General features: G+C 35.5%; 1 protein-coding gene across 6 annotated transcripts in view; it reads right to left on the reverse strand.

The window, feature by feature from the left end:
* Window positions 1–25,857, reverse strand: part of LOC118199320 (uncharacterized) — a 71,747-nt gene that overhangs the window by 31,908 nt on the left and 13,982 nt on the right. For 4 of the 6 annotated variants that reach the window (XM_085827167.1, XM_085827166.1, XM_085827165.1 and 1 more), the window contains 6 exons: window positions 17,634–17,735; window positions 17,450–17,551; window positions 7,313–7,414; window positions 7,128–7,229; window positions 6,926–7,027; window positions 2,405–2,524 (listed from right to left, as the gene is read on the reverse strand). In XM_085827167.1, coding sequence (XP_085683293.1) covers window positions 2,405–2,524; window positions 6,926–7,027; window positions 7,128–7,229; window positions 7,313–7,414; window positions 17,450–17,551; window positions 17,634–17,735 — 630 coding nt within the window. The remainder of the gene's footprint in view (window positions 1–2,404; window positions 2,525–6,925; window positions 7,028–7,127; window positions 7,230–7,312; window positions 7,415–17,449; window positions 17,552–17,633; window positions 17,736–25,857) is intronic. The other 2 variants (XM_085827169.1, XM_085827171.1) reach the window with 2 other exon arrangements.

Genomic DNA, 25,857 nt, shown 5'->3' on the forward strand with positions numbered 1-25,857 from the left:
GATACTGACTAGATCGGGTTTATGTACTATATTTACTGTTCAATGCCTTAACAACTGTTCATTGAATTCTCATGTATGCATCTGCTTGGTACCTGAGGAATTTTGGCCGAAAATAATAGCAAAGTAACTGTATGCACTATAGAATTAAAAATGCAAAGTTGTATAGTCTTATATGTATTTGTACTGTAATAGAGAAGGTGGTATTACTGATCTGTATAGCATTTGAATAGTTTTAATAACTGTATCTAAGTATTTGTAGGTTAATGAAGTTAATGTTACTACTAAGTTAGGTTTTTTTTTTATTTTTAAATTACTATTATATTTCTCTGTGCTGAATATAAATTTAGTGGAATGGTAATTGTTTGTTCTATAGCATCATAATACAGTGTAGCATAGTCTAATATGTATCAATATTGTAAAAGAGGAGGTAGTATCACTGCGTACAGTATTTGTAAAAATTGTAATAATGGTAACTAAGTATTTGCAGGATAATGAAGTTAATATTACAATCTAGTTAGGGTTGGTATTGAAATTACTATTCATTCCACTATTCACTGTTTTTTGTCACTGTCTATTGCATGCATCTAGTTTGCGAAAGAATAATCTGTATTGAATATATATTTAATAGAATGGTAATTGTATGTAATATAGTATCATAAATACTGTGTTGCATAGTCTGTATTTATTAGTGTTTTAAAAGAGAAGGTAGTATTACTGCTATGTATAGCAATTGTATAGTTGTAATAACTGTATCTAAGTATTTATAGGTTGATTTTTGTATTCTATTCATTGCATATTCCATTATTAACTGTGTCATATACTCTCTTGCATGTATATATATATATAAAAAATTTTGTTTTGTATTTGAAGAGTCTGAGTTGAATATAAATTTAATAGAATAGTAAAAGTATGTACTAAAATATCACAAATACTGTGGTGTATAGTTCTCATACAACTAATTGGTACTCTTGGTTTAAATTGCAACAACAGTATTCAAGTTAATAGTAATGATTAATAGGAACTTTGCTTAAGGTCTGTTGTAAATCTAACTTAATTCTGCTATCTTACGGTAAGATGCATTTAGAGATTTTTAGAATTAAATCTCTACGTCCTATATAGCCATTTAGGAAGTTCTTTAAAAAAAAAAAAAGATTTGGCTTAAAATTGACTGGTATACCAATGTTTTCCTTTGTATCCCTAAGATTCTAATGTTAAATTGTACATAACTGTCTCAATAAGAAATGTCTTATAATTGTATATCTAAAATGTATGTTTATTTAGACTATTTATTTTCTGAAAACAGTAACTGTAACCCTGGTCACAGGAATTTTTATAGAACTGTGTAAAATTGCATGTCTGAAATCAATATTAATGGCTGAAGTATGTCGCATAGGACTGATTGTAAATTAGCTGTGATAAATGTATGACGTATGTATTGGAAGAAAAATTCTAAATCCAGACTATGTATTGAAACTTCTGTTGTACACTGGCCTTGTTTGCCCACGTATCTCTTTGTTTTAAGACTCAGTAATTGCCGTCTGACTTGCCACCCACCCTGGTTGTGGTGGAGCGGGTAGTAGATAGCTTCCGGGGGCAGAGGCTTTTATCGGTGTAAGGCAGTCTGCTAGACTGTAAGGCAACGGAGCCCCTGTTCTCTGGCGTATAATAAAAATCTTGATTAACATAGTCCTCTACCCGAACATGGACAAATGATAGCCTGAATTTGGAATTTATTTTCTTGTTTATTTCATAGTTTGTAAAACTTTAACGAATTTTTAATTAAAAAAACTGAACAATTCCAAAGCGAAGAGTAGCAACACTGTAGGAAATAAAAACAATTTTGTCCTCAACCCATGAGACTGTGAATCGAAAAGTCTAACAATGGGCTGTTTCTAAAACGCAATGTGACGTTAGCCCAAATGCTTTTGAAACATGTGATATACATGAAAAAGCGCCCGTTCGGGCATGATATAAAACTTGAAAGCTTTCTGATTTCATTTTTATTTTATTCTTTTTAACTTCATTGGTGTTTTGTCATAATCAGTTTGATATAAATTACTTTACTTGCTCGACAGCATTCTTAAGCAGAATGTAACACGACTTAAATAATAAATGCTTATGATAAAGTTTCCAGTTTCCAGCTTCCTGCTATGAAATTCTTTGAAGTTTGCTGTCTCAAATTATGTATTATAATGTACTATTATACACAAAGGATTACTACAGTGTTTATAAATAAATATAATTTTAACTATCGGCGACTGGTGTTAATAACATAAATGCCATTAAGTAAACGCCATAATTAATTATGCAATTAAATACAATTTGAGTAACAAATGACTTCGAAGAAAGTGCAACAGGTAGATATTAATTACTTGTACCAATATAATATTATAAATATACATACCTTCACAATGGCCATTAATGTCTACATAACCATCTGGGCACTCGCATCTTTTATATCCATACATATCAAATGAGCAATTAATCGATTCACCAGTTTTAATATCGTATCCACAGTAGCAATCTGAAATTTATAAATCGAAATCCGTGAGTTCTAAATACATCCAGATAATCACATATGCATATAAATGGCATCAAGGATACATTATATTATAATAATATATTATATACTTATATTATAATACTATATAACTTCATAACAGTGCTGCCCCCATCTTCGATTGTTAAATCTTTCCGCAATTCCGAAACTAAACTACGGATACCAAATAACGCTATCTATGCAGAGCAGCATTCACCCAAAGGGCACTGAGTAATTAAATTTATAATTTTTTGCACTGCACTGACCATTTACATTATGTACTTCACAAAAATGGGAAATTTTAATGTCCTAAATTAATGTCCAGTGACAAGAAAGCAATGAAAATTACTGTATATTACGATATACAATTTAAAGAGATTGCAGAAGAATAAACATTCAGTTTTGCAAAAATACTTTACAAACAATAAATCCTCTGTCAATGAAATAACGCCTGGGTCTTAATGTTTATGATAAGGATTGCACCGAGGAAATGGTGTATAGTATTATGAATCTATGAAATCTGCAGTGCAGGATAGATTAATTACGATTTTTAATATTTATAGCTTAATAACTGTGTACGGTACCCCATGCGTAGGATGCATATCAAAACATAAAAGTTCTTTCCAATCATTTCAATGTACACTGCGGGAAAAAAAAAGACAATTATATGTTGGAATCGTGCGTCAACGAAGCACCAGATGTCGCTATCTATATCTACGGTAGAAACTCTCCAGGTAAACACATTTTCACTTGGTTCGGGAAGTCCGACAGAAGCAGTTTAACGAAACGCTCGCGCAGGAGCTACAACTAGACGCTTACTTGTCGCGCGTAGGCGATCGGAAATGGACTTATCTAAAGTGACCACATGTAGGTGGTCAGCTGTATCTTTTACTTCTCATACTGGAACCTTATTCCTCTCCTAAACATATTTAGTCCATCTGTATATACTCATCTCGTTTATCTTTTCTTCTGTGAACCAGGAATAAAACCTGATACTTTGAACAGTGGATGCGATTTCTGTTTAATGATAAGACGTCACCTCCATACATATACCTCCCGTTCTACTGGCCCGATTGACGAAATTCAAATTGCGTTTCTCACGTCTTGAAAGAGCGATTTAAGATATATATTAGATTTATATAAAGTCATTGTTCTAATACAGGCATTTTTACATAACATCGGAGGATTTCTGAAATGACATGCAAATGTTTTCAAAATTTCAATTCTACGATTCAAATTATGCCTAAATATTAAATTTTGTAATTTTTGGTGAGAAATTTACGGAGAAATTTATCTTGGCGCATTTTTCACTTTGCGCCAAAAATAATTAACTTGGTGGAATTCTTAATTCATAGTAATCAACTTACCCTCATTTTTTTGATTGATGCACGAAAGGTCCATCATTCATTCTTTGAAATAATTTTAACGAAGTACGTAAGCCACATTTCCATTATTATCACTTATAATAAATCAACCAAATTTCAAAACGTGCCAAAATGTAAGTCCACGTATATCTTAGGAAATTTTAAATAAGACACTCTAATTTTTTGCAGGTAGGCTTAGAAATATCTTTACTTTAAGACGATGGTAAAAATTTTATAGGTTATAATTCAAAATATTTTTTCAAAAATTTATAAGAATTACTTAAAAATACAAATTTTAAAATTAAATCACAAAAAATGGGCAAATCTTATTTGGAATGAACCTAAATTTCGAAATGTGAAAGGAAGAATTAAATAGGTTTAATAAAAAAGTGATATTACTGAAAATATACCAAATTCAATTAACGTGCAGGAGCTAAAATTTTGAGAACTAATGATTTAAAGTACTCAAGAGATTTTTACATACTTGGCAGTTTGGCATAATTTGAGTAGTAGAATCGAAATATTGAAAACAAACTGGCGTGCCATTTCAGAAAATGTCCGAGTTTGTTTCAAAGACCTATATTAGAACAATTGTTTCATATGAATAAATAGTAAAGCTAAATTAAATTTAAATAATACTCATTAGCCATTGCTGCAAGGAATGAAATTTGAATTTAACAAACATTCTCTATTCGTAAAAAGCAAATTTAAAGTTAAATAAAATTTAAATTTTAAATTATGAAATTTTAATTGCATGCAAATAAATGATTAATTATGGCTGCGAACTAATCTACAATATCATTTAAATTCTGAGAGCATATGTAAATTAAGTGAAAGCATCTAAATCCATGAATAAATGTATAATATTCCAAAAAAATTAATTCTAAACAATTTTATAAATTTATATTTTATAAATTTATATTTTAATTAACTTTAAATTTGCTTTTTACGATTAGAGAATGTTTAGAACAATGCTATATATAAATCTAATACATATCCTAAGTCGTGCTTTCGAAAAATGGAAAACGTTAGTTGAATTTCGTCAATCAGACCCAGTAGAACGGGTGGTACAGAACTGTTCCATTTATTTTTTACGCAGTGTACTTTTTATGTATTCAACGCAATACTTATCGGTACGACTAACATTGATCTCCGCTGACGGTTCTTGCCTCTCTCATCATTTTAATCGTGCAAACAAACAGTCTCATTGAACTTCTTTTGTCACACATGAATTTTCATATCTGACATAAATGTTTATGCTTCTGTTTGTGATTGCGCATGAAATGGCTTTTGGTGGCTCGCATCCGACTAACACTTAAACTTTGCATTTATCAGCAATTATTTTCTTTTATCACTTAGAGCTATGATTGCCATCTAACCTCTCGAGTACAATTATGTGATAGGGTTTCAAGCACATACTTGGATAGAAACCTTATACAAGTGTAAACTTAAAGGGTGTCTGGATGTTCTGCTATACAACACTTCATTAGATTTGTTGCATTTATTGTGCCTTAAAGTTTCCAAACTGGAGGGAAATATGGATCACCTATATTCGTTTCACTCTAGTCCGGCTATTCAAAAACTTAAAAATACATTATCTGTTTGAGTTTCAACTCATTTTATCTTTGGGAAGTTTTGTTAAATCATTAGCTCCAGACATTAGTACCGAAGCAGAAGATATATCCGCGCAATTTGCAGAGGGATTTAGTGTCATATATCCTTATACTAGAATTTAAAATGTTATGCATATATAAGGTTAATGAAGCTCTTTCTTCAAATCTTAATCTAAGCTTGGATTTACGTAAAATGATTTATAGCAATTGTGTTGTTAAGATATAATTTGCATGTGCAAAGGGAAGCATTTAGTATTTATTTCTAGTGCTATGGAAAGAATTCACTTAAATTCCCTTTATTTTCTTCCCGTTCTGAGAAACTGATCTGATTCCTGAAACAGCTTTCATTTTACCTCCATTTTCGTTCAGCTCCTCATAGATAAGATGCTTATGGGGATTCGCTCTGCACTAAAGAGAGTTAAATCTTTGAATAAGAAATGAATGTTTATGACCCACATAGCACAAAATCATCCTTGGGATATCCCGAGGATGTTGCTCGCGGGATATGCGCACATCCTCAGGACATCCCAGAATATCCCGAGAACCTCCTAAACACATCCTCCCGAGTGCTTAATGTGACATCCCAGTACATCCTCAGGGCATCCTAACAAAATCCCATCGATAGCGTACGGAATGTTATTAGGATCTGAACTACTATTTACTACATCCTCAGGACATCCCGGGATATCCCACTAACCTCCTAAACACATCCCATTATGTCCTAAGAACATCCTATCTATGTCCCATCGACAGCGTATGGGATGTTATTAGGATTTAAAGTCCTACTTACTACTACTCAATTATTAAAAATCCAAAATACACAGATTTCACGATCAAATTAAAATTATCTACTGTCTATCTCCATTGCTATCCTCTGATTTCCGGACTCATTCTTATGGAAGTCTTCTGAAATGTGCACTCTGGGATTTAGAGCATATTTAAAGATAAGCGTAATATAATGTTCCTAGCACTCAGCATGAAGCTAATTCATGTGGCTAATGTAGAGCATGGCATAACAAAAGAATGATAAGTAAAATCATTATGTCTATTATGAAAACATAGTAATATTGAGGCAATTCAAGTGGCTTATTTCATATTCTATTGGACACCTAATTATAACTTGAAAAAGCCATTTCTTCCAATACTTAATGAAACAAGTGCAAAGATAGCCTATGTATCCAAACATGCACTCTGTTATTTAAATAACTCAAGGATTATACATATGTTTTTGCAGACTATTTTCATGATGCAAAATGAATCTGCTGATTATTTTCTCAAATAGCTAAGTTCAAGATTTTCAGCAATGAAGCAGTCATGGTTGGAATCTACCTCAAAATTCAGCCAGCCACTTCTATGCCGTTTCTGCCGTTAACATTTAGAAAATTTGAGAAGGTAGAAAATTAACCTACCTCTACAACCAAAATCATATTCTTTGAAACCTAAACGACACGTACACTTCGGTCTTCCTTGCGAATTGAACGTACATATTCCATTTCGTCCACAATCGCATACTGTAAGGTCAAGGGAAGGTAAAATACGTTTCATATCCATTAAGAATGCTAATCATTTTATTGAAAATATAAAAAAGTAGTTTAAATAGTTTTTTATTACGTTTGCATGTTCCATTGAATTCAAGAAAACGATCTTCACATTCACAGTTTTTATTTCCAAATCTGTCGAAAGAACATACGTATCCTTCACCACACAGGCATTCTGTCAAAAGAATTTGAAGCCAAGTCAGCAGATGACCTAATTGAATCAACAAATAAAAAAGGAAGAACAGTTATATTCTTCACCTTTACATTGTCCATCGAATTCTAGAAACCCATCCTCACACATGCATTTCTTCTTTTCTTTATCATCGAAGGAACACTTAGAATTTGGACCACAATCGCATTCTGTAAATGATATGTAACAGAGCAAAGATATGAAAAATTCACACAAATTTAAATACAATTTATTATACAAATATCACTCTAAATAAGCACTGGTTAGGAAGGTTTTAAAGCAATAAGAAAAGTCTGGTCTAAATTGGACACATACTCGTTCTTCACTATTACACCCAGATTAAAATAGATTGCGAGAGGACACACATTCTAATATAATATTAATATACTAGAATATTTCAGAGCAATAAGAAAAATCTGGCGTAAATTGGATATATTGACGGTCTCCATTATTACAGCCAGATTCAACAGATTCAAATAGATTGCGAGATGACACATATTTTAATATAATTACTACTTTTTTAGAAAACTGAAAGCTATATGGAACAAACTTAATAATCAAAATTAAATACTTTGCATCCATTTGTGATAACATGATATTAATTCGATTATTCACCCTAGCTAAAAGTTCCCGTCGTACTTTATTTACTCCTAAAATTTTAATACTTCTCAATAATAAACTGCTGTGTCGCAAACTTTAATCGTACTTATTTAATTTAATTAATCAATATTTAGGGATTTTATCTAATTGAAATTGTTATAAAAATGTAGTGGAAATTTATATTGTAGCAGTTAAAATCTTTAGTTCTATTTGTTTTTCGATGGATAGGCTTTCTAACAGAGATAGGGGGCGCTTTTTTGTTTGGAACATCTGATCGAAAGCAGGAGTTCTTAGTGTACCCTAACTGAATGTGAATAGCCTTTACGACAACAGAGAGCTCTTTAGTTTCTATGCACTGCAGGGGTTTCCTTTACTGGGTTGCAAAGAATGATTTAATTAACGTCTTTGCTTCACTTTTCTTTGTAAATGCTGAAAGCGTTGATTAAATGAGTTTCTTTGGAACGAAAAGGCCTCTGTAAATTTCTTATTGTAAGGGCAGCATTGATCAAATCTCTCCTTCTTTGCTTGTTAACTGGGGTCGAACGTAGTTTGTCACGCGGTTGGGGGACTCCGTTGTTCCAGCTGAGGTCTTTAACCTGCGTCTCTATTTCTATTTAAATCAATTCCCTGGGTTCATGCTTATAAGTATCTAGGAGTGATACTTGATTCAAAATTAACTTAGCAACCTCACATTCAAAAAACAATTTTGAATGCGAAGGTTGTCAAATCCCAATTACTGCCATTTTTCGTTAGTAAAAGAAACTTTTCCATAAAAACAAGATTTTGCTCCACAAATAAGGCCAATTCTGACTTATACTAGTCTCATATGGGGTGCAACAGCAATTATTAACAGGAAACATATCCAAAATTTCCAAAATAATATGCTGCTGCAAATTTACAAAGCTCCTTGGTTTGCTACAAACGAGGACATTCATAACGCAGCCAAAATCCTCTCTTTCAGTCCGGCAAACCAGCGGCCGAGCGGTAAAGTCGCTGAACACTGGTAGTTCGGTCCGAGGTTCGAATCCCGCGAACGGGCTGGCTGCATGGGCGTTTTCGTGGTTTTCCCCATGTGTAACGTGTATACGAGCCAGATTCTTTTAGAAAGTCCTTCACGAAGGCATCTCTCCCCTTAGGCAGATAGCCCTAGTATGCTTTGCATAGTTAAATACACCCTTTCAGTCTCTTTGTACAGCAACTTTAGGTTAACTTTTGCAAAAAAATTCCTTCGATCGGAAACCCCGTTCTCCACAGCCTGCCTATCTATCATCCGGGAATTGCGTCATCAAGTAAACTACCCAGATCTACTCTGGAGAGCGCATATAATGCGTTACCGTTTCCAAAGAGGCGTTGCAATGGAAACGAGGAGCCTCGAAGTTATCACTCTACTAGTTCACGTCCCCCCCCCCCCGCCTGAGTGAATTTGCTGCTCTTTCAGTTTCACATTCAAACTTAATCTCTTTAAGAGAATTTTATGTTAATTATTACTATTTCTCATGCCACTAAAAACAAATATCTACTACAGATAATATTCTGAGTTAGAATTGCGAGTTGGATTTAAAGAGAAATGGCGAGAAATGCCTCTGAGGAGAAACTTCTGGCGATTTCTCTTTAAATCTAACTCGCCTAACGATTTCCCGCTTCCCCCCCCCCTCTCCCAGACCTGAAGCATCTGCGACGTGAAAGCTGTTTCGCGAGTGTTTCCTCTTTCGTGTTGTTAACACCACAAGACCATTGATCAAGGAAAGTTCGATGCTTTTCTAAATTCAGGATGTAACCCCTTCAAAATTGATTCTGGCCCTTTTTTTCGATATCAAAATTATTAAATTAAGGCATTCAGTGATTTTACCTTTTTTCACTGTGGAAGGCAGTTAATCATTTGTTATATTTAACATTTTGGCCCTAAATGTTTTACCTCTTAGCGGAACCCTCTTTTTGATGATAATTATAATCGATGATGTAGGGATAAAGGCTATAAGCTTAAGTGCCTCGTAAATGAACCTTTCCTCTTATTTCTATCTGTTGACGGGAGTCAAGTATTAAACGAGAAGTTCTTACGATTGGTCAAACTTCATTTTATGTTTAATTTTTAGCCTGTGATATTTAGTGGGTGGAGAAACTGAGTTTACTTCGAGGCTTGTGCGAGAGTGTTTTGCAGTTAGTTTTGAGTTTTTGAAGCTGTAATGTTCAAATAAAGGGTTCGAGGTCATTTACCCTGCTGAGGGCTTTGCCCGCGCAAGTGGCCTAAGGATGTGTTTTCTTTCTACCGAAAAAGCATTTTTACTGCGAGATTTATATCCGAGTTTTCCGCTTCACCCTGCATCTCCGCATAATCTCCATAGAACTCGAAAATAGTGCCGAGCTTAGTATACCAAATCATTAAATATTTGTTATTAGCATCCAGCACACCTGGTTCAGGTAGTGAGAGAAGAATTCATCTTTGGGTCATCGCTCAGGTCGAGCCGTCTCTTCAAAGGCTTAATTTTCGATCGTCTCCCTGTTCTAGTTAATTGGTCCTTTTCTACACGGTATGCAGTTCTCGTGGAAATGTGACATCTGACTCACCTGTGTGACATAGGGTTCATCTCGATTTCACCATCCATATGCTTTTCGTTATTTCAAAATTATTGAGATTCTGAGTCTCTTACTTGATGCTTTCTGGTGAGGTGAATGATGAATATGTGCTTTGGTGAACGGAAAGAAATGGTTTTGTTTCGGGAGATGGCATTCTGTTTACCCAAGCACCAGAGAAGATTTATTGCTCTTTTTTTTCAGGGTATTGTTTTAGTAAGTGTGAATTTAAATTCTGTTAGAGCTAATTGATTTTAAGGAAACATTTTGTAATTTGATTTGAGTTAGATCAATCAACCAGTTCATTCCCTATACAATAGAGAAGTTCACAGTTTTCAGAATATTATCTGTAGTAGATATTCGTTTTTCTAAATATTTTCGTTTGTGTCGTCCCCAATGAAAGTGAGAAAGTTAAGATAAATAAGTCAGGCAATTTAAAATATTAATACTTAACAACTTCTAAATATAAAAACAAATGCAATCTGCTTAAAGATACCTTTACAAGAACTTATGCCTATTATTCTAATTTCAGTCATGCGTTTTCTCTCCGGAAAATATTTTCGTTTTCTTTCTACATCACAAAGGATAACAAAAGAGTGAAATTTTCCCGAACCAAACAATGAGTTTCTTTCAGAAGTTTGCATTTCACATTTTAGTCGTTGCAGTCGCCATGCTTGTTTTTTGAATTTATTTTCATTACTACCCTTCATGACTTAACTGTCTTTATAGCATATTTTATTTAAAAGAAGCCGTACCAGCAATGTTTGCTCTTAATTAAAAGTAACCTCAAATTACGCTTGAAAATTGGCAACATTCTTCTTAGATGCTAAATTATTCCCTCAAGCCGAGGATGAAAATCATTTACCTGTCTAAACTATAACGTAAACTGTTGAAACTAACAGTAACTAAAAGTAACACTAACTTGCACTAACTAGAAGATAGTAAGAATAACAACACTTTTGTCATAAATGTTTCTGTATTTATGAGCGTTCACAAAATTATAGTTAGTTATTACGTCATTTAAATCATTAATTAAAATTTCTAAACTTTATGTTTCGTAACGTTTGACGCACGTTTACTCGCAATCACTGCTAAGAAAATATAGAATTTTATTTGAGAGAAGATAGTCAGTTGCTTAGGATTATGGCATAAGTAACTTGAAAATGAATGGTTGATTATCTTCTGTAAGATAGAGCGCATCGGGTAGGCAAGTGACTATACAACTTCTTGAACTGATTCCAAAGTTCCAAACATGTCAGAGTAAAATGTTCTAGATGTATCTGAATGGATGGCAAATAGAATTTGGGCTAACGCATGAAGTTGAGCAAATTTTACTCTTTAAAGCGTTTTAGGCAAATAAAAAGCAAAAGGCTTCTTAGATAGATTTCCCAAAAAGAAGAACTAAATGCAAATGCTCAATCCAAGTACCATCAATGGCACTTTTGGAGAAGCTTAACATATCACAGAATCACCCTAGCCTATAAAACTATTCCCTCAAAATCTCTAAATGAACTATTGAAAATTATTTAAGTGTACGAGAACTAAAGAGGTAATAAGGGGGCTGTATACCTTAAACACTTTTTTTTAAATTTTTAAGTTTGTTCATTTAATTTTGGCTTTAAAGTAATTAATGATGAAAGAAATGAAGAGGCTGAGTTATTTAATGACCATTAATTTTGTATTTTTGGAGTAAAGAAAGAAAACAAGCAAAAAAACAGCAATATTTACAATAAATTATAAACACTGTGTTAAAAAAGTACAATACATTTTCATATTTTGTAAAAATGCAAACCCATCATAATGATATTCTCAAGGAGGCAGACTATTATTTTAAAGCTTGGAAGTTACTTAAAAATGTTTAAGCTAGTATGTGTAATATAACAAAGGAAAAGCATATTTTCTCATTAAAATTCATGTTTCATACATAATAACTTTATAAAAAATGCATTTATCAATTAGTAAATAGTCTATCGCCTTACATAAAGTGTTTTAAGCATGTATACCAATTTGCATAAGTTTTCAATCATAATTTTTAGAGATATTGTGTTTCATGTTAGCATTAAAACACGAAAAATGAAAAACGAGATAAACGCATTTAAAGAATTGAAACATTCGATTACCTACTTTTGATCAGTTTGTAAACTTAAAATTCCCCTGATTTATAAGTAATGCCCTCTCTTTTTTTTTTTTTTTTTCAGAATTTACATTTTTTTTTTTTTTGCTTCCTAGCAGCTTTTAAAACTTTTCTCTGCTTTTTAAAGCCAAATCAGGGAATTGTCGATACGGTTAGCATCAAACCTTTCATACTCGTTTGCAGTTTAGTAACCAATATCTATCTATACCTATAAAAATTAATGGATATATTACTCAGTAATAAATAAATAAAGCGCTTATCAGCAATGTAAACACAGAATCAAAACACGAGCGAAAACGCTTTAGTGAATTCATAACACACAGCTTGAAAATATGCTAGAAATTTGTTTCGTTGCCATCAAAAAAATATATTTTGTTCTTTAAAATGCAATTAGATAAAGTTTCAAGCCCCGAAAATAAAAGCAAACAACTCTGACATACCCACTTCGGCCTTTTAAATATTTATGTCTTCTGAACTTCTGGCATGCTTTTCGAGGACAAGGTGTCAAATAAAGTATCATAACTCCGGTTTAAATACACGTAAGAACAAAATTCAAACAGTTTTGGGAACATAACAAATAAGACTTTCATCGCGCGTAAAAACAAGGAGTTATTTTACCAAAATCTCGGTTTTTAAGGTATACAGCCCTCTTTCTTTATAGGTCAGGACAGGATTAAACAGTTTTATTCGTATGCAGTAGACAATGGGTTCAAAACAATAATCCTATATCCAGATGAATTTTTTTAAAATTATCCCTTGAGAACTTTGTGTAAAAGAAAATCGCCTCAACGCTTCCGTTCTCACAAACTGCATCTAAACATGATCTTTCACTTTCATGCTCCATTTAAGCACGATATCAACTGAGTTGATAACATCGGGTTTCGAGCGATAAATCAATCATACTCGCTACTGGTACTGGTAATTATAGATTTCGCTTTCAGTTGTTTCGCTGTTAGTCCCATGGAGGTAAGAAAGTCTTACTTCCTACTTCCATGGTTAGTCCGTGACGGTCACATGGCGCCTGTGGTATCTCTCTTCCACCAGACACACTTAAGGCCCGTCCACACGAGGACGCTCCCGACGTAGTTGACGTAACTTTTTTGACGCCGGCGTAAATTCGCAGGACGCAGAAGACGTAAAACTGAGTACGCTCCTGTTCAGCTTTTTCGCCCGCGACGCGCGCGTATAGCCAATAGCCGACCGAGTTCTTATCACGTGTCATAATCAGAAAACCTTCTTGCTTACTCGTTTCAATATGGCGTCAGAGCCACACAGAGATGAGTTTTTGCTTAGAAATATAACTGTATACAGCAATAAAATAATCAGCATTGTTCACGCCATTTTCAGATTTCTCAAACCGTACATATTAGTATACATTTAAAATTCTCATTAAAGGGGAAAACTGTATACTTATAAAGCAATGTTCCGACCAGTATATCCATATGCTTCACCTATTTATAACACCGTAAGTAATAGGAACCTAAATAAATTACAGTTTCTACGAAATCAAAGTTTCTGCCTTACAAAATTCTCCTTAATTATTATAAATATTGGCTATATCATGTGTAATAAAAAGCTCTATAAATATCCCAATATTAAATACACCAAAAACTAACTTCAGCAATATAATAACTTCTAAAATAAAGCAGATGACTGTGAAAGAGTATTCAATAAAATAGAATTACGAAATTTTGGAGGAAAGTTACAACTTGTGTCATACAGCAATCATTTATTGAAGTTTAATTAAATTACCTTTGCAGCGACTTCTACTTGTTACATTATTTTTCACAAACACTGTTATCGCAGATAGCTGAGTGGTCAGCGCGCTGCTTTGGTAGCGGAGAAATGGAAAGGTGGCAAGTTCGAATTCACCCGTAGACGGTATAATTCAGTTAGCTTTTCTCGTTTTGAAACGTGTTTCTTATATTTAATCATAAATCATTATATTCTTATTTTACCTATTATTATTGTTTTCATTTCTTATTTTATTCATTATTATTATTGTTTTTAATTTAGTTTAAAAATGTACAATGCAAATAGAAATCCTTATGTAAAAATATATCTGTATCTCTTTATCATATATCATCTATAAATTCTCTCTTTATTTTTACTTTATTGCATATTTTATCATTCACATAATTTCTCATAAACTGTCCAAAGTTTGAACCTCATTCTAAATTCAAAAATAAATAAAAAGAAAAACAAAAGACCAAGGGAGAGCGAGTTAAAAAAATATGAAGTTGGTTTTATTATATGGTGGATGGTGTATATAAAGAGAATTAAGTAATTTAATTCTCTTTATATACTGTATTCCAAACCAATTTTATAAATCCTAATTTTCATACGATATAGAATCTGCAAGTCTGTCAAACTGGTCGATACTCATCCTGAAGGAATTAAAAAACAAGTAATATACCCCCTCCCCCCCAAAAAGTCAATTCCTACTTAGGTCCACCAAGAAAAGTTTAAAAATGCAAACATAAATAAATAAATAAATAAATAAAAATACAAACATAATTTTTTAATTAAAAATTAAAAAAAAATTAATGTGTGAAAAAGCTGTATTAACATTAAGTGTCATTCACTGCAAGTTTAAAAAATTGTATTTGAACTTGAGTGGATGAATAAAAAGCATTTTATGTACTGAAAATTTGAACAAGATATAGGGAGAGTGTGAGCTAATAGTAGGAATTTAATAATTCCAGATATTCCTTTCGCAAACAAAACAGTAAAAAAAAAAAAAAAATCTCTTTGAACAGGTCGCTCTAAATAAATCTTTCGGACCCATTCTTGCAATTTTTTGCGGTTTTGCCTCTGCTTAATAATTGCACATAATAGTAAAGTTTCAGCTATAAAAAAAATCATCTGATTCGGACAACTTGCCGCAAACATACAGAAGAACAGCGAAGTAATAAGATACAGCTCTGTTGACACTATATTACAGCGTCACGTGATTTTTGCGCAAAATAATTCTATTGGTTAAACGCACTCTTCGCAAGCGTACTCGTTTGGACGCTTTTACGCTGGTAACGTAAAAGCGCGTTCGTCAGCTACGTTTCGAGCGTACTCGTGTGAACGGGCCTTTATCTGCCTTTTAAAGACGCCTTTCCTGTCTTACAAGATCTCACACGCCGTAACAAAGGGTCAAGCTCTTCCTTTCGCCTTTCCAAGCTTCCTTCTTTACGTATTGTACTTTCAGATATGCAAAGTCAAGCGCTGAAGGACCTGTACTTCATCTCAGTTGATAAATCCTCGCTTCAAGCAAAAGACCAGATATAATGTGCTATATTCGTTTTCGTAATCCTAATTATAAATTTCGAATCTAGACGTACTTGCGTTTTTGAAATTGCTGTTTGATCTACTCGTCTAACAGTCTGGATTTAGATCTCTGTTACTTTACTCCGGTTCCGCTTAAAAAATATCATTCTTAAGATAATGCAGTTTCGAACACAGTAAAAATTGCTAACGCTTTATAAGGAAATCGGTTTTTCTCTCGAAAATAATAAAGTAAAGAATAAAATCTCCCAATCACCCTTTTCAACACATGCAAAAAATATAAGTTAGAAAATATGCTATTCTAAAAAAACAATAGAGCAATAAAAGAGAGGATTTAACGAAAGACCTTAAGTGAATATACACAGTCCAGTCACATTAATGTTACCATCTGTCAGAAGCCAGAATAACCAGCTTTCGCAGAGCGGACTGCTGCGAGACGTGCAGGAAGAGAGTCACATAGGTCCCTGAAGGTGTTCTCTGGGATGTTGAGCCATGCCGACTCTAATGCCGTGGCCAGCTGCGCTAGATTACGCGGTTGAGAATCCATGGCGCGAACAACTCGATCGAGATGGTCCCACAGATGCTCGATTGGGTTTAAGTCAGGTGAGTTTGCTGGCCAGGGGAGGACGGTAAACTCATCCTGGTGCTCTTCGAACCACGCACGTACACTGGCAGCTGTATGGCACCTCGCATTGTCCTGCTGGAAGATGCCATCATCCTGAGGAAAAACAATGCGCATGTAGGGGTGAACATGGTCCGCAAGGACAGATGCGACCTTGTATTGATCCATTGTGCCTTCCACAATGATCAGTGAACCTAGAGAATGCCAGGAAAACATTCCCCAGACCATAATGCTCCCGCCTCCAGCTTGGACCGTTCCGGCAATGGTTGCAGGGTGGTTCCTTTCAGAGGTTTCACGCCTTATACGCCAACGTCCATCTGTCCGATGGAGCATAAAACGCGATTCATCCGAAAACGCAACCTGTCGCCACTCAGTGGACGTCCAGCTGCTGTACTGGCGTGCAAATTCTAGCCTTCGCCGTCGATGAACAGCAGTCAGCATAGGTGCACGAAACAGGCGTCTGCTTCGGAGGCCCAGACGCAGCAATGTTCGCTGAATAGTACTTTGGGAGACACTTTTGGTAGCCCCTTGGTTCATTTTGGTGGTCAGTTGCTCAACGGTAGCCCGTCTATCTGCCCGAACGCATCTCCGCAACCGTCGTTCGCCTCTGTCATCTATGGCCCGTGGTGCACCACATTTGCCACGTCGCTGATTTTGGACAGTCCCATTTTGCCATGCACGGTACACTTTTACCACGGCGGCACGCGAACAGTTCACAAACTCAGCCGTTTCGGAAATGCTTCCACCCTTGGCCCGAAAGCCAATGATCATGCCCTTTTGGAAGTCGGATAAATCGCTTCATTTCTGCATTACGCCAACGATTGAAATGTTTTCCGAAGCCCTCACACACCCTTTATATACGCTCAACTGCACTGTGCTGCCACCTGCCTTCTGTGATTGGTTATTTAACTCTGACATGGAAAGTACGTGGTGGTCACATTAATGTGACTGGACTGTGTATAAATTACACATCTGAAAGTTAAATAATAAATTCCTTCTTACCTTTACATATCCCTTTAAACATTGCAAACCCAGGCAAGCAGTAACATTGTTTGTCGCCATATCTGTCGAAAATACATAATGAATTGGATCCACAGTCGCACTCTGTAAATGTAATATTTGTTGAATGCTTTTAATGCATAAAAATGCTTAGTCTCTGGAGAAAGATATTATGTCTCTTCCTTACCCTTGCATATTCCATCAAATTCTGATGACCCTTCAGGACAGAGGCATAGTTTTTCTCCATTAGCTCTAAACGAGCATTTGGACTGAGATCCACAGTGACACTCTTCAAATATATAAACAAAAATAATTCAAAGTATGAATAAAAAGTTACTTGTTTCATTGTATTTTACACAAGACGTATTATTTGCATTTTCTTTCATGTTAGATTTTAAAAACTTTCATAAATTTACATATGCAAACTTAATTACCTTATTTTACTACTTGTCGTAATATGCAGAAATTAAACGGATTGCATTTAGACGCAGTGCAATTAAAAGGCATTCCAAAGAATATTTCGTTATACAGGGAGGAACAGAACATTATGAGTAATAACATATAGCTAAAGTAACAATTTTCGCCATAAAATGTTGTGTAGAATGGAAACTACGCTGGTGAAATAAATTAACAGACTTGGCGCATTTTATCAAATTGCGTGAAAAAACCTGAACTGAAGGAAAATCCACTGCTTCTAGATAAAAATGCAAATCTTCTACGGGAAATGCGTAAGCGTACACGTGTTTGTAGGCGGAGCCAACAAAAAAACAAGCTTTATATGCGCGTGGAGGGTAAGACAATCTGCGTTCAACAGCACACCTCGGAGAATTTCTTATCCTGTAGCAATCGGTTAAATTCACATCGGAATAATAAAAATGAGTAACCACCAACATTTAGATGAATAAGGTGGCGAATTATTGGGAGGCTACAGTCAGGCCAATCGCAAGTCTAGATATGCAGAGAATTTAATTTAACGCCCAGCGTCGTATGTAGCCTATGGAAACAGTTCCAGGATCCATCGACAGAAAGCCTGAACAAGGTAATCCAAGAGCCGCGATGACCAGAGAAGAAGCTACTTGTCTATTTTAGAGAGGCGTACCAGAGGGGCTGCAGCTTCTCAGCTCTCTCGGAACCTGTATACAGCCACAGGAACCCTGTGACAAAATTGAGGGGAACTGTTTCCAAAAGACTGAATGAGAGAGCGTTGTTTGCCAGAAGACCTCCTGTTTGCGTCTCGCTCACGTCTACGGACAGGAGAGTCCGATAAGCATGGTGCAGGCAGCTTAGTGATTGGAGTGCGGAGCAATGGGCGACCAATCTGTTTACCGATGAGTCCCGTTTTAGCCTAAAACACCGATTCTCGCCGTACTTTAATATGGAGAGAGCCAGGGACCCGCTATCTACCCTCTGTTCGCGAAATCAAACAAGTATGGCGGTGTAATGGTCTGGACAGGCATCATGTTGGATTGCAGTACACTTCTCTACGTCTTTGAGAAAGGCTTTGCGACTGGTGTGAAGTATAAGGATGAGGTCTTGGAGCCCTACGTTCGCCTTTTCCGGGGTGTAGTGAGCCCCTTGTTCATCTTACAGGACCATAACGCGAGGCCACATAGAGCTCTTCTAGGCGAAGAATTTCTCGAGAGTGAGGATTCGCAGGATTGATTGGCCAACCAATCTATCCGGTCTCCAGGCCCCAACCCTATACAGCATGTTCGGGACGCTCTGGGGAGGGCAATTTCAAATCGTAACCGCCTCCGAGAATCATATCCAGGAACTGAAAACAACGTTTCTGAATGAGTGGAACCCATTGCCACAGACACTGATAAACTGCCTTATTTCCAGTATGACATCGCGCTGCGAGACCTGTATGGCTGTAAGAGGGGATCATACCCCCTACTAACCCATTTCTTTTGTGTTTTTTGCAACCGCTGTTTCAGACCTTCAGACTCCCATGAGTGTTACGCACGAACATGTGTGTCTATTATAACAGTTGAATGTTTATTTTGTTTGTATTATATCAACCTATGTTCACACCAAGTTCTATTAAAATCTGTCCAGTAGTTCTGCAGATCGTAGATCAAATATCAAAATTCTCTTAATTTATTTCACCAGTGTATGAAAGGAGGAACAGTGTAAGCATCAGTGTAAGCATGAAAAATATAGAAAACGAGAGACGTTTTTATAATGGAATAAAGAATATAATATTTTTCAAATGAAAGATCATCAACTGAAATAGATACATCACAAAGAAGACGAAGTGATTAGCATATAATTAGGAAGATGGCCAGCATTTCATGCGTTTCTGAAGCAGGGACTGCAGTTTCTGGTCTTTCATTTGAAAAATGCTCAGGCATGTAGAACATTGCTTCTTGTAGGCCCATGAGTAATTAAAGCTATTATTCTTTTTTCTGGTCTTCGCAGTTACTGTGTTTCCTGGCTCACATTTCACATTCCATTACGCACTTGTGACAATGTCGCATAGGCGTTCTTTGTCTGATTGTCTAGGGAAACTGATTTTTGAATGCAATATTATCTCTTTCTCACCAGAGATGAAATCCTGATTCAATGAGATCCCTTTGTTTATGATCCTGGTTTCATCTTTGAAGATCACTCCGACGATCCAGAGAAGAAAGGAAGGTCTTTCACCTGAGTCGGAATGTGAACAATTTTTTAGTGGAGGAATTCCCGTCCCCGAAATTGGAGATAACGACACCGTGAGGAGAAAAATGTTTTGGCAGCGAGAAAAGATGGTTATTTTCTGAGATGAGCCAGGACCATCCTGCTGGAGGTAGGAGACATTTTAGCCTGCTAGAACTATGAATCCTCGTGTATGCTGTTGACCGTGCACATTCCTGTTTAATAATTTTCTAAAATTACGGGCCTGAGCGCAACCATGTCCCACATCGTTGTATATCGGAACTGTCAATGTCTGTTTTTAATTAAAAACATGTTATTGTTAGAACTTGAGTTAGAAGTTTATTTCAAGTCTGTATACGACAGAGGTTTGTGTAGCGGTTTTGGTCACTACACCACAGCAGTAATATTTTTTATTAGTGTCAGTGTTTAAGGATTGTCCGTGAAAGTAAATTTAGGAATGAATTTCTAGCCTGTGCACTTCAGCTAACATCGTGCGTTGCTCTTCCTACATCCCGTTGTGTGTGTATTCCGGATCCTTGAATGGAAGTTTCGGAAAAGGCCGTGTTGTAAAATACTTTATGTGAGTAGTCAAGAGACTTTCTCCTCTACACAAGAACGATCCAATTTTGAGTGAACGGACAGTTCGCGTTGTGAGACCTCTTCAGTAAAGAGACCGTGTGTCAGAATGGAAAGCCGAAGGAAGTGTTATCCGGTGCCACAGTGCAGTGGAATATTCCCGTGAATGCCGTGGAATACCCGCACACAAGCTAGTACCAATAGAGTCATCGAAGGCGCTTCGAATTGTTGAGTACCATTTTGGGGATTTTAGAGAAGTTGTTCTTTTGTTCAGAGTAAATTGTAACAGTTTAAATTACTTGAAGTATTATAACGATATGCTTTAGAAAAATTTAATTTTTTTAAAGCAGTCGAGAGTCATGGGACAAAATTTTTATAGTTGAGATATTGAAGGAATGATTTGCATGTTAATTAGCATTTCTGATTTATTTTTTGAATGTATGCATATGTTAAATATTTAGAGATCATTAAGTGTTTTAGGGCGATTAGTATTCAAAATTATAAGGGAATTACTCGATTTTGGAAAATAGATCTGTATTTGTAATTTGTGGTAGGTTATTTTTCTTCATTTTTTTCATAATATGCGAGTTTATTAGGAAATTTACTAAGGCTTCTTAATACCGAGGACTATGATGAGGAAACGGCGAAAGGATACGCGGCGAGACTTGGGCTGAGGCAGAGCAACGAAAATAAAAAATTAGTTGAGTAGGAAAGGTTAGGAAAATGGAACAAGAGAGAGTGGAACGGGAACATGAACGTGAATAAGAGAGATTGGAGAGGGAACGTGAACCAGAGACAGAAGAGCGGGAACATGAGTGAGCTTTCGAATTGGAGAAGTTAAGATTGATGAATGTGGTTGAGACTAATAGCTTAGCTTCCGCGGTATCGACAGTTGAACAACCAAGAGAAAAGAGGATTAATTTGAAAGACCTGGTACGGTGTTTTGAGTCGAATAATATAGATATTGGATTATTCTTTAGCTATTTGAAAAACATGTTCAAAAAGAGAAGGTTGATGAGATTAATTGGGTCTCGCAATTAATATCTTTATTACCTCATGATGTAGCTCGGTTAATTGTAAAAGAAGCAGCGGATAAGGGGATGAATATTAGAATGTTAACAAATTACTCTTACATAGATTCAAGCTTAGGTTTTTTGGCTCTAAAAACAAAATACGACGAGCATTCTAGAAAGAACGAAATGTTGTGGGTGAATTTAGAGTATGAATTGAGAGTTTATTTTGAAAATTGGTTGGATTCGATGGAAGTTTGGGATTTTCAGAGTCTTAAAGAACTTATGTTCACCAAGCAAATTAAGCGGCGTGTCCCTCTAGAAATACGAGAGAACTACTTAGACAATTGGGAAGAATTTAAAACAGCTTCTATTTTAGCAAAGAAATGCGACAGGTATAAGGCTTTGCAAAGAGATACGAAGAGTTAGAGCAGAGAGCGGGGATTAAGAAACCATTTGAGAAATCTAGAAAGCAGTATGTAAATTCCAATGGTAGTAATAATCAGAAAGTTGTGATTTTCGATTTTTTTTTTTGGCGCTTTTGCAGCTGGGGATGATGGTTCGGTAAAACCATCGAAACTAGTCATGTGAAAATTTGAAAATATAACGCTGATTTTTCATGTTTGACTTCTAAATTAGTACTTGTTCGGCGTGTAATGGTATCATAATTAGTGAACTTACAACTGAGGTGTTTAGTAAGTTCGGGATTAAGGTGTAACATCCTTCGACGTATTATCCTCAAAGCAGTATTGAAAGGTTGCATTCCACTTTGGAAAGGATTTTGAAGGCTTTGTGCTTGGAAAGCGGGAAGGACTAAGAAGAGTGTTTGGCGTGCGCTTTTTTCTCTCTCAGAACTGTCAGCCATGAGAGCATTGGTATTAGTCCCTATGAGAATGCCCCAAACGATCTTGAACGAAAATTGCCTATTTGAAGAACCTTAAGACTCAACAGTTATCGAGTACGTTTTAGATTTGGTAAATATAATAAAAAGTGTCAGGAGTTAGCTGTAGAAAGGATGAAAGAGTGTCAGAGTAAAAGGAACACCTGGTATGATAGCAACGGTGTTACGAGAAGTTAGCACCGTTGCGATCATACCGGTTGAGAATCTAGTGCTTGTTTTAGTCACGGCTAAGCCTCACAAAATGAGGGTTAACTGGATGGGGCCAGGAAAAGAATCTAGTGTGATTTCCGAAACCAGCTATATGGTAGAGATACCGGGTAAGCTAACAGTAATACCATTTATGATGTCAATTTGATGAAACCCTATTATCAGCACCCCGAGTTTGTGAATTTGATGATAGAGGAGATCGTGTAGGATATCGAGAAAGAGGCTGATACTCTCTATGGCTTGGATGATCCAAACCAGATAGATTCGAGGAAAATGATAATTGTTGTAAAACGTTTTTGCATTATATTATGCGTTTTTGAATTTATTTCAAAATGATTAGAATTAGTTTCTTTTATTCTTTTTTAATTTTCTTTTAAAATTTGGGGAAGTTTTGAAATGGGATCGGAATTCTCAGTCGGATTTGAATCGGAATTCTCAGTCTCCAAACCTGAGTTTGTGTTACGCAGACCATAGGAGTAGTTTAAGCCTTTTTTCTTGTATTTTTGCTTTCATGTTGTGTGTCTCAAAATAGTGTAATCTAGTAATCAGTGAAGGTAAAGTAACCGGCTTCTCTGTTATGCCTTATATGGTTACTACTTCTGTTCTGGAAGCAACGAAAAAAACTGAGAATTTTCCTTTCTATAGTCTGGCAAATTTCTTCTATGAGGGCAGGAGCTGTGACAAGGTCGCATAGCTGCTCTTTGTCTGGCTGTCCAGGGGGCTAATTTCCGAATGCAGTGGTACATCTTTCAAGCCAGGGGAGAAATCCTGGTGAAACGAGTTACTATTCCTAATGATTCTGGTTTCACTCACGAAGATCTTTCCAACAGTCCAGAGAAGAAAGGAAGTCTTTCACCGAAATCGGAATGAGGGCACCTTTTTTATGCACCAGGAATCCCCCCTCCAAAGTTCAGAAGAGGTAACGACACCATAAGGAGAGAAATGTTTGGCAGCGAGAATGGAGGGGGGTTTTCTGAGAAGAGCCAGGACCTACTTGCTGGGGCTATAAGGCATTTTGGCCCGCTAGAACTATGACTCCTAATGACTCTCGATCTCGCACATTCCTGTTTAAAAATTTTCTAAAATTACGGTACTGAATGCAACCAAGTCTCAAATCATTATAAATTGCAACCTTTAATGTTTGTTTTTAATTAAAGTACTACATGTTATTGTTAGAATTTGAGTTAGAAGTTCATTTCAACTCTATATTTACGACCGAAGTTTGTGTAGCGGTTTCGGCCACTACACCGCATACTGCATTCCAAAAATGTTTCCTGTTGCCATATTGTCTGGTAGAAAAGGATTTCAAATAATACTAAAACTCTCCGAGGACAACACGTTGTTAAAGCCAAGAGATGGTGATTATTATAATATGCTTAAAATAAGTAGAAATTGCATCGAAGACTAAGTGCAGTTTGATAGACCATGCACTTTTAACTAATAAACAACACGTCGATCAAGTCAAATCGAGAAATCAAATTGGGGTTCGGAAACGTCATATAACCATTAGTGATATTGTTGAAAATATACTTCTATCTTTTCCTTCTATCAAGCAGTTTTGAAACGTTTCAAGCAAATTATCATGCATCGTTTCCTAAGTTGCTTCAAGAAAGTCGGAACGCTTTTCAAAAACAGTACATGTTTGAAGAATGAGACGATCTGTAGAGACAAGATCTTTTTAAAATTACCGATTATCAAATACAGATCTATAATTTTCATTGAAGAAATATGTCAAACTCAAGTATATGACACTCAAAAGGTGAAGCAAGACGGAAAAGACTTGCGCAAAAGGTAGTGAAGTATCAAGATAAAGCTGACACGGTTTTCAACAGCTCTGGGAAATTCAGCGGGTTAGTTCCCTGATAATGCCTCCACAATATTACAGTTGCTCATGAATTTAGGGAAAGAAATAGAACTAATAGGTCTCCACGAGTTCCGTATTCAATTGATATGACCTGTTGTTAATTTATCTTATGCCTACATCTAAAATTTCTGCTTCATTCATCACATTTTGAGTTTCCAGTGGATCAGCTGTTCTGTCGATAGCGAAATAAAAAAAAATTCTATTCCTGCAATAAATGAAATTCCGTTGCGAATCCTGAAGATATTTGAAGAAAATGATTTTAATACTAGCAATACAGCGTTTTCGGTTTACCTCTAATTATGGTGTGAAATAATTTTGACAGCAACGTATTTAATAGAAAAAACATGTATTTTAACTGTTTTAATAAAATATGTTACATTATGTTTAATTTAATTCATTTTTGATACAGTGTTAAAATTCTTCAAAATGTTTTTAAGTAAAATTTCTTTTACAGAATTAAGCGGAACAATTTTTTTTAACAAAATTAACCCTCAGGTTTAATCCCGTACGCTACACATATTTTTTTGAGTGTTTGGCGGCCGAGCATAGCCAATTCCTTCAATTATTTATTAACTTCAAAATCAGAAAATTTTCCCATAGGAATATCTCTTTCGGTTTTGTAAAAGGCTCAAACAACCGATAAATCACATACTCCTAGCAATTTCTTCAACTGGTCTGCTTTCTTGTTTCAAATAAAAATATCTGTTAACAAAGTATTTTGTTTTCACGTCAGCTAAAAACCAAAATTTTGTGCCTATCTTATCGGATTTTACGAATTAAACTGAATAAACCATTACCTTGCCTTTGCAGAAAAGAATGTAACAAGTTTGCAATACAATAAGCAGTTACCAATAAATGACTTCTGAAGCAAGAGCAACTGGATCTTTATAATACTTGCAATCTAGATGACGTTAAGTCAAAGCAAAAGTAATTCATTATTTTCAAGAATCTGCCTCAGGTGTTGTTTCAGTAAAGAATTTTGGGCTACAGTATTTGGACTATAAACTCAAAACAGAAAGGCCTTTCACAGCCAAGGCACCACGAACGTACGATATTGAAGTGCAACTGAATTAGGGATAACAAGTGGTGCCTCGTTTAGCCTTGATAATGGCTGCCATACAACTAGGCATGGATTCATAAAATTTTCTGAAGCGTTCGACGCGAATGGCTTGCCAATCATCGGCTAGAGCTCTCCATAATTCAGGAATGGTCTCTA

Source organism: Stegodyphus dumicola, chromosome 11, assembly GCF_044657685.1.
Source record: "Stegodyphus dumicola isolate Sdum_Otavi_A_Nest chromosome 11, ASM4465768v1".
Classification (NCBI taxonomy): domain Eukaryota; kingdom Metazoa; phylum Arthropoda; class Arachnida; order Araneae; family Eresidae; genus Stegodyphus; species Stegodyphus dumicola.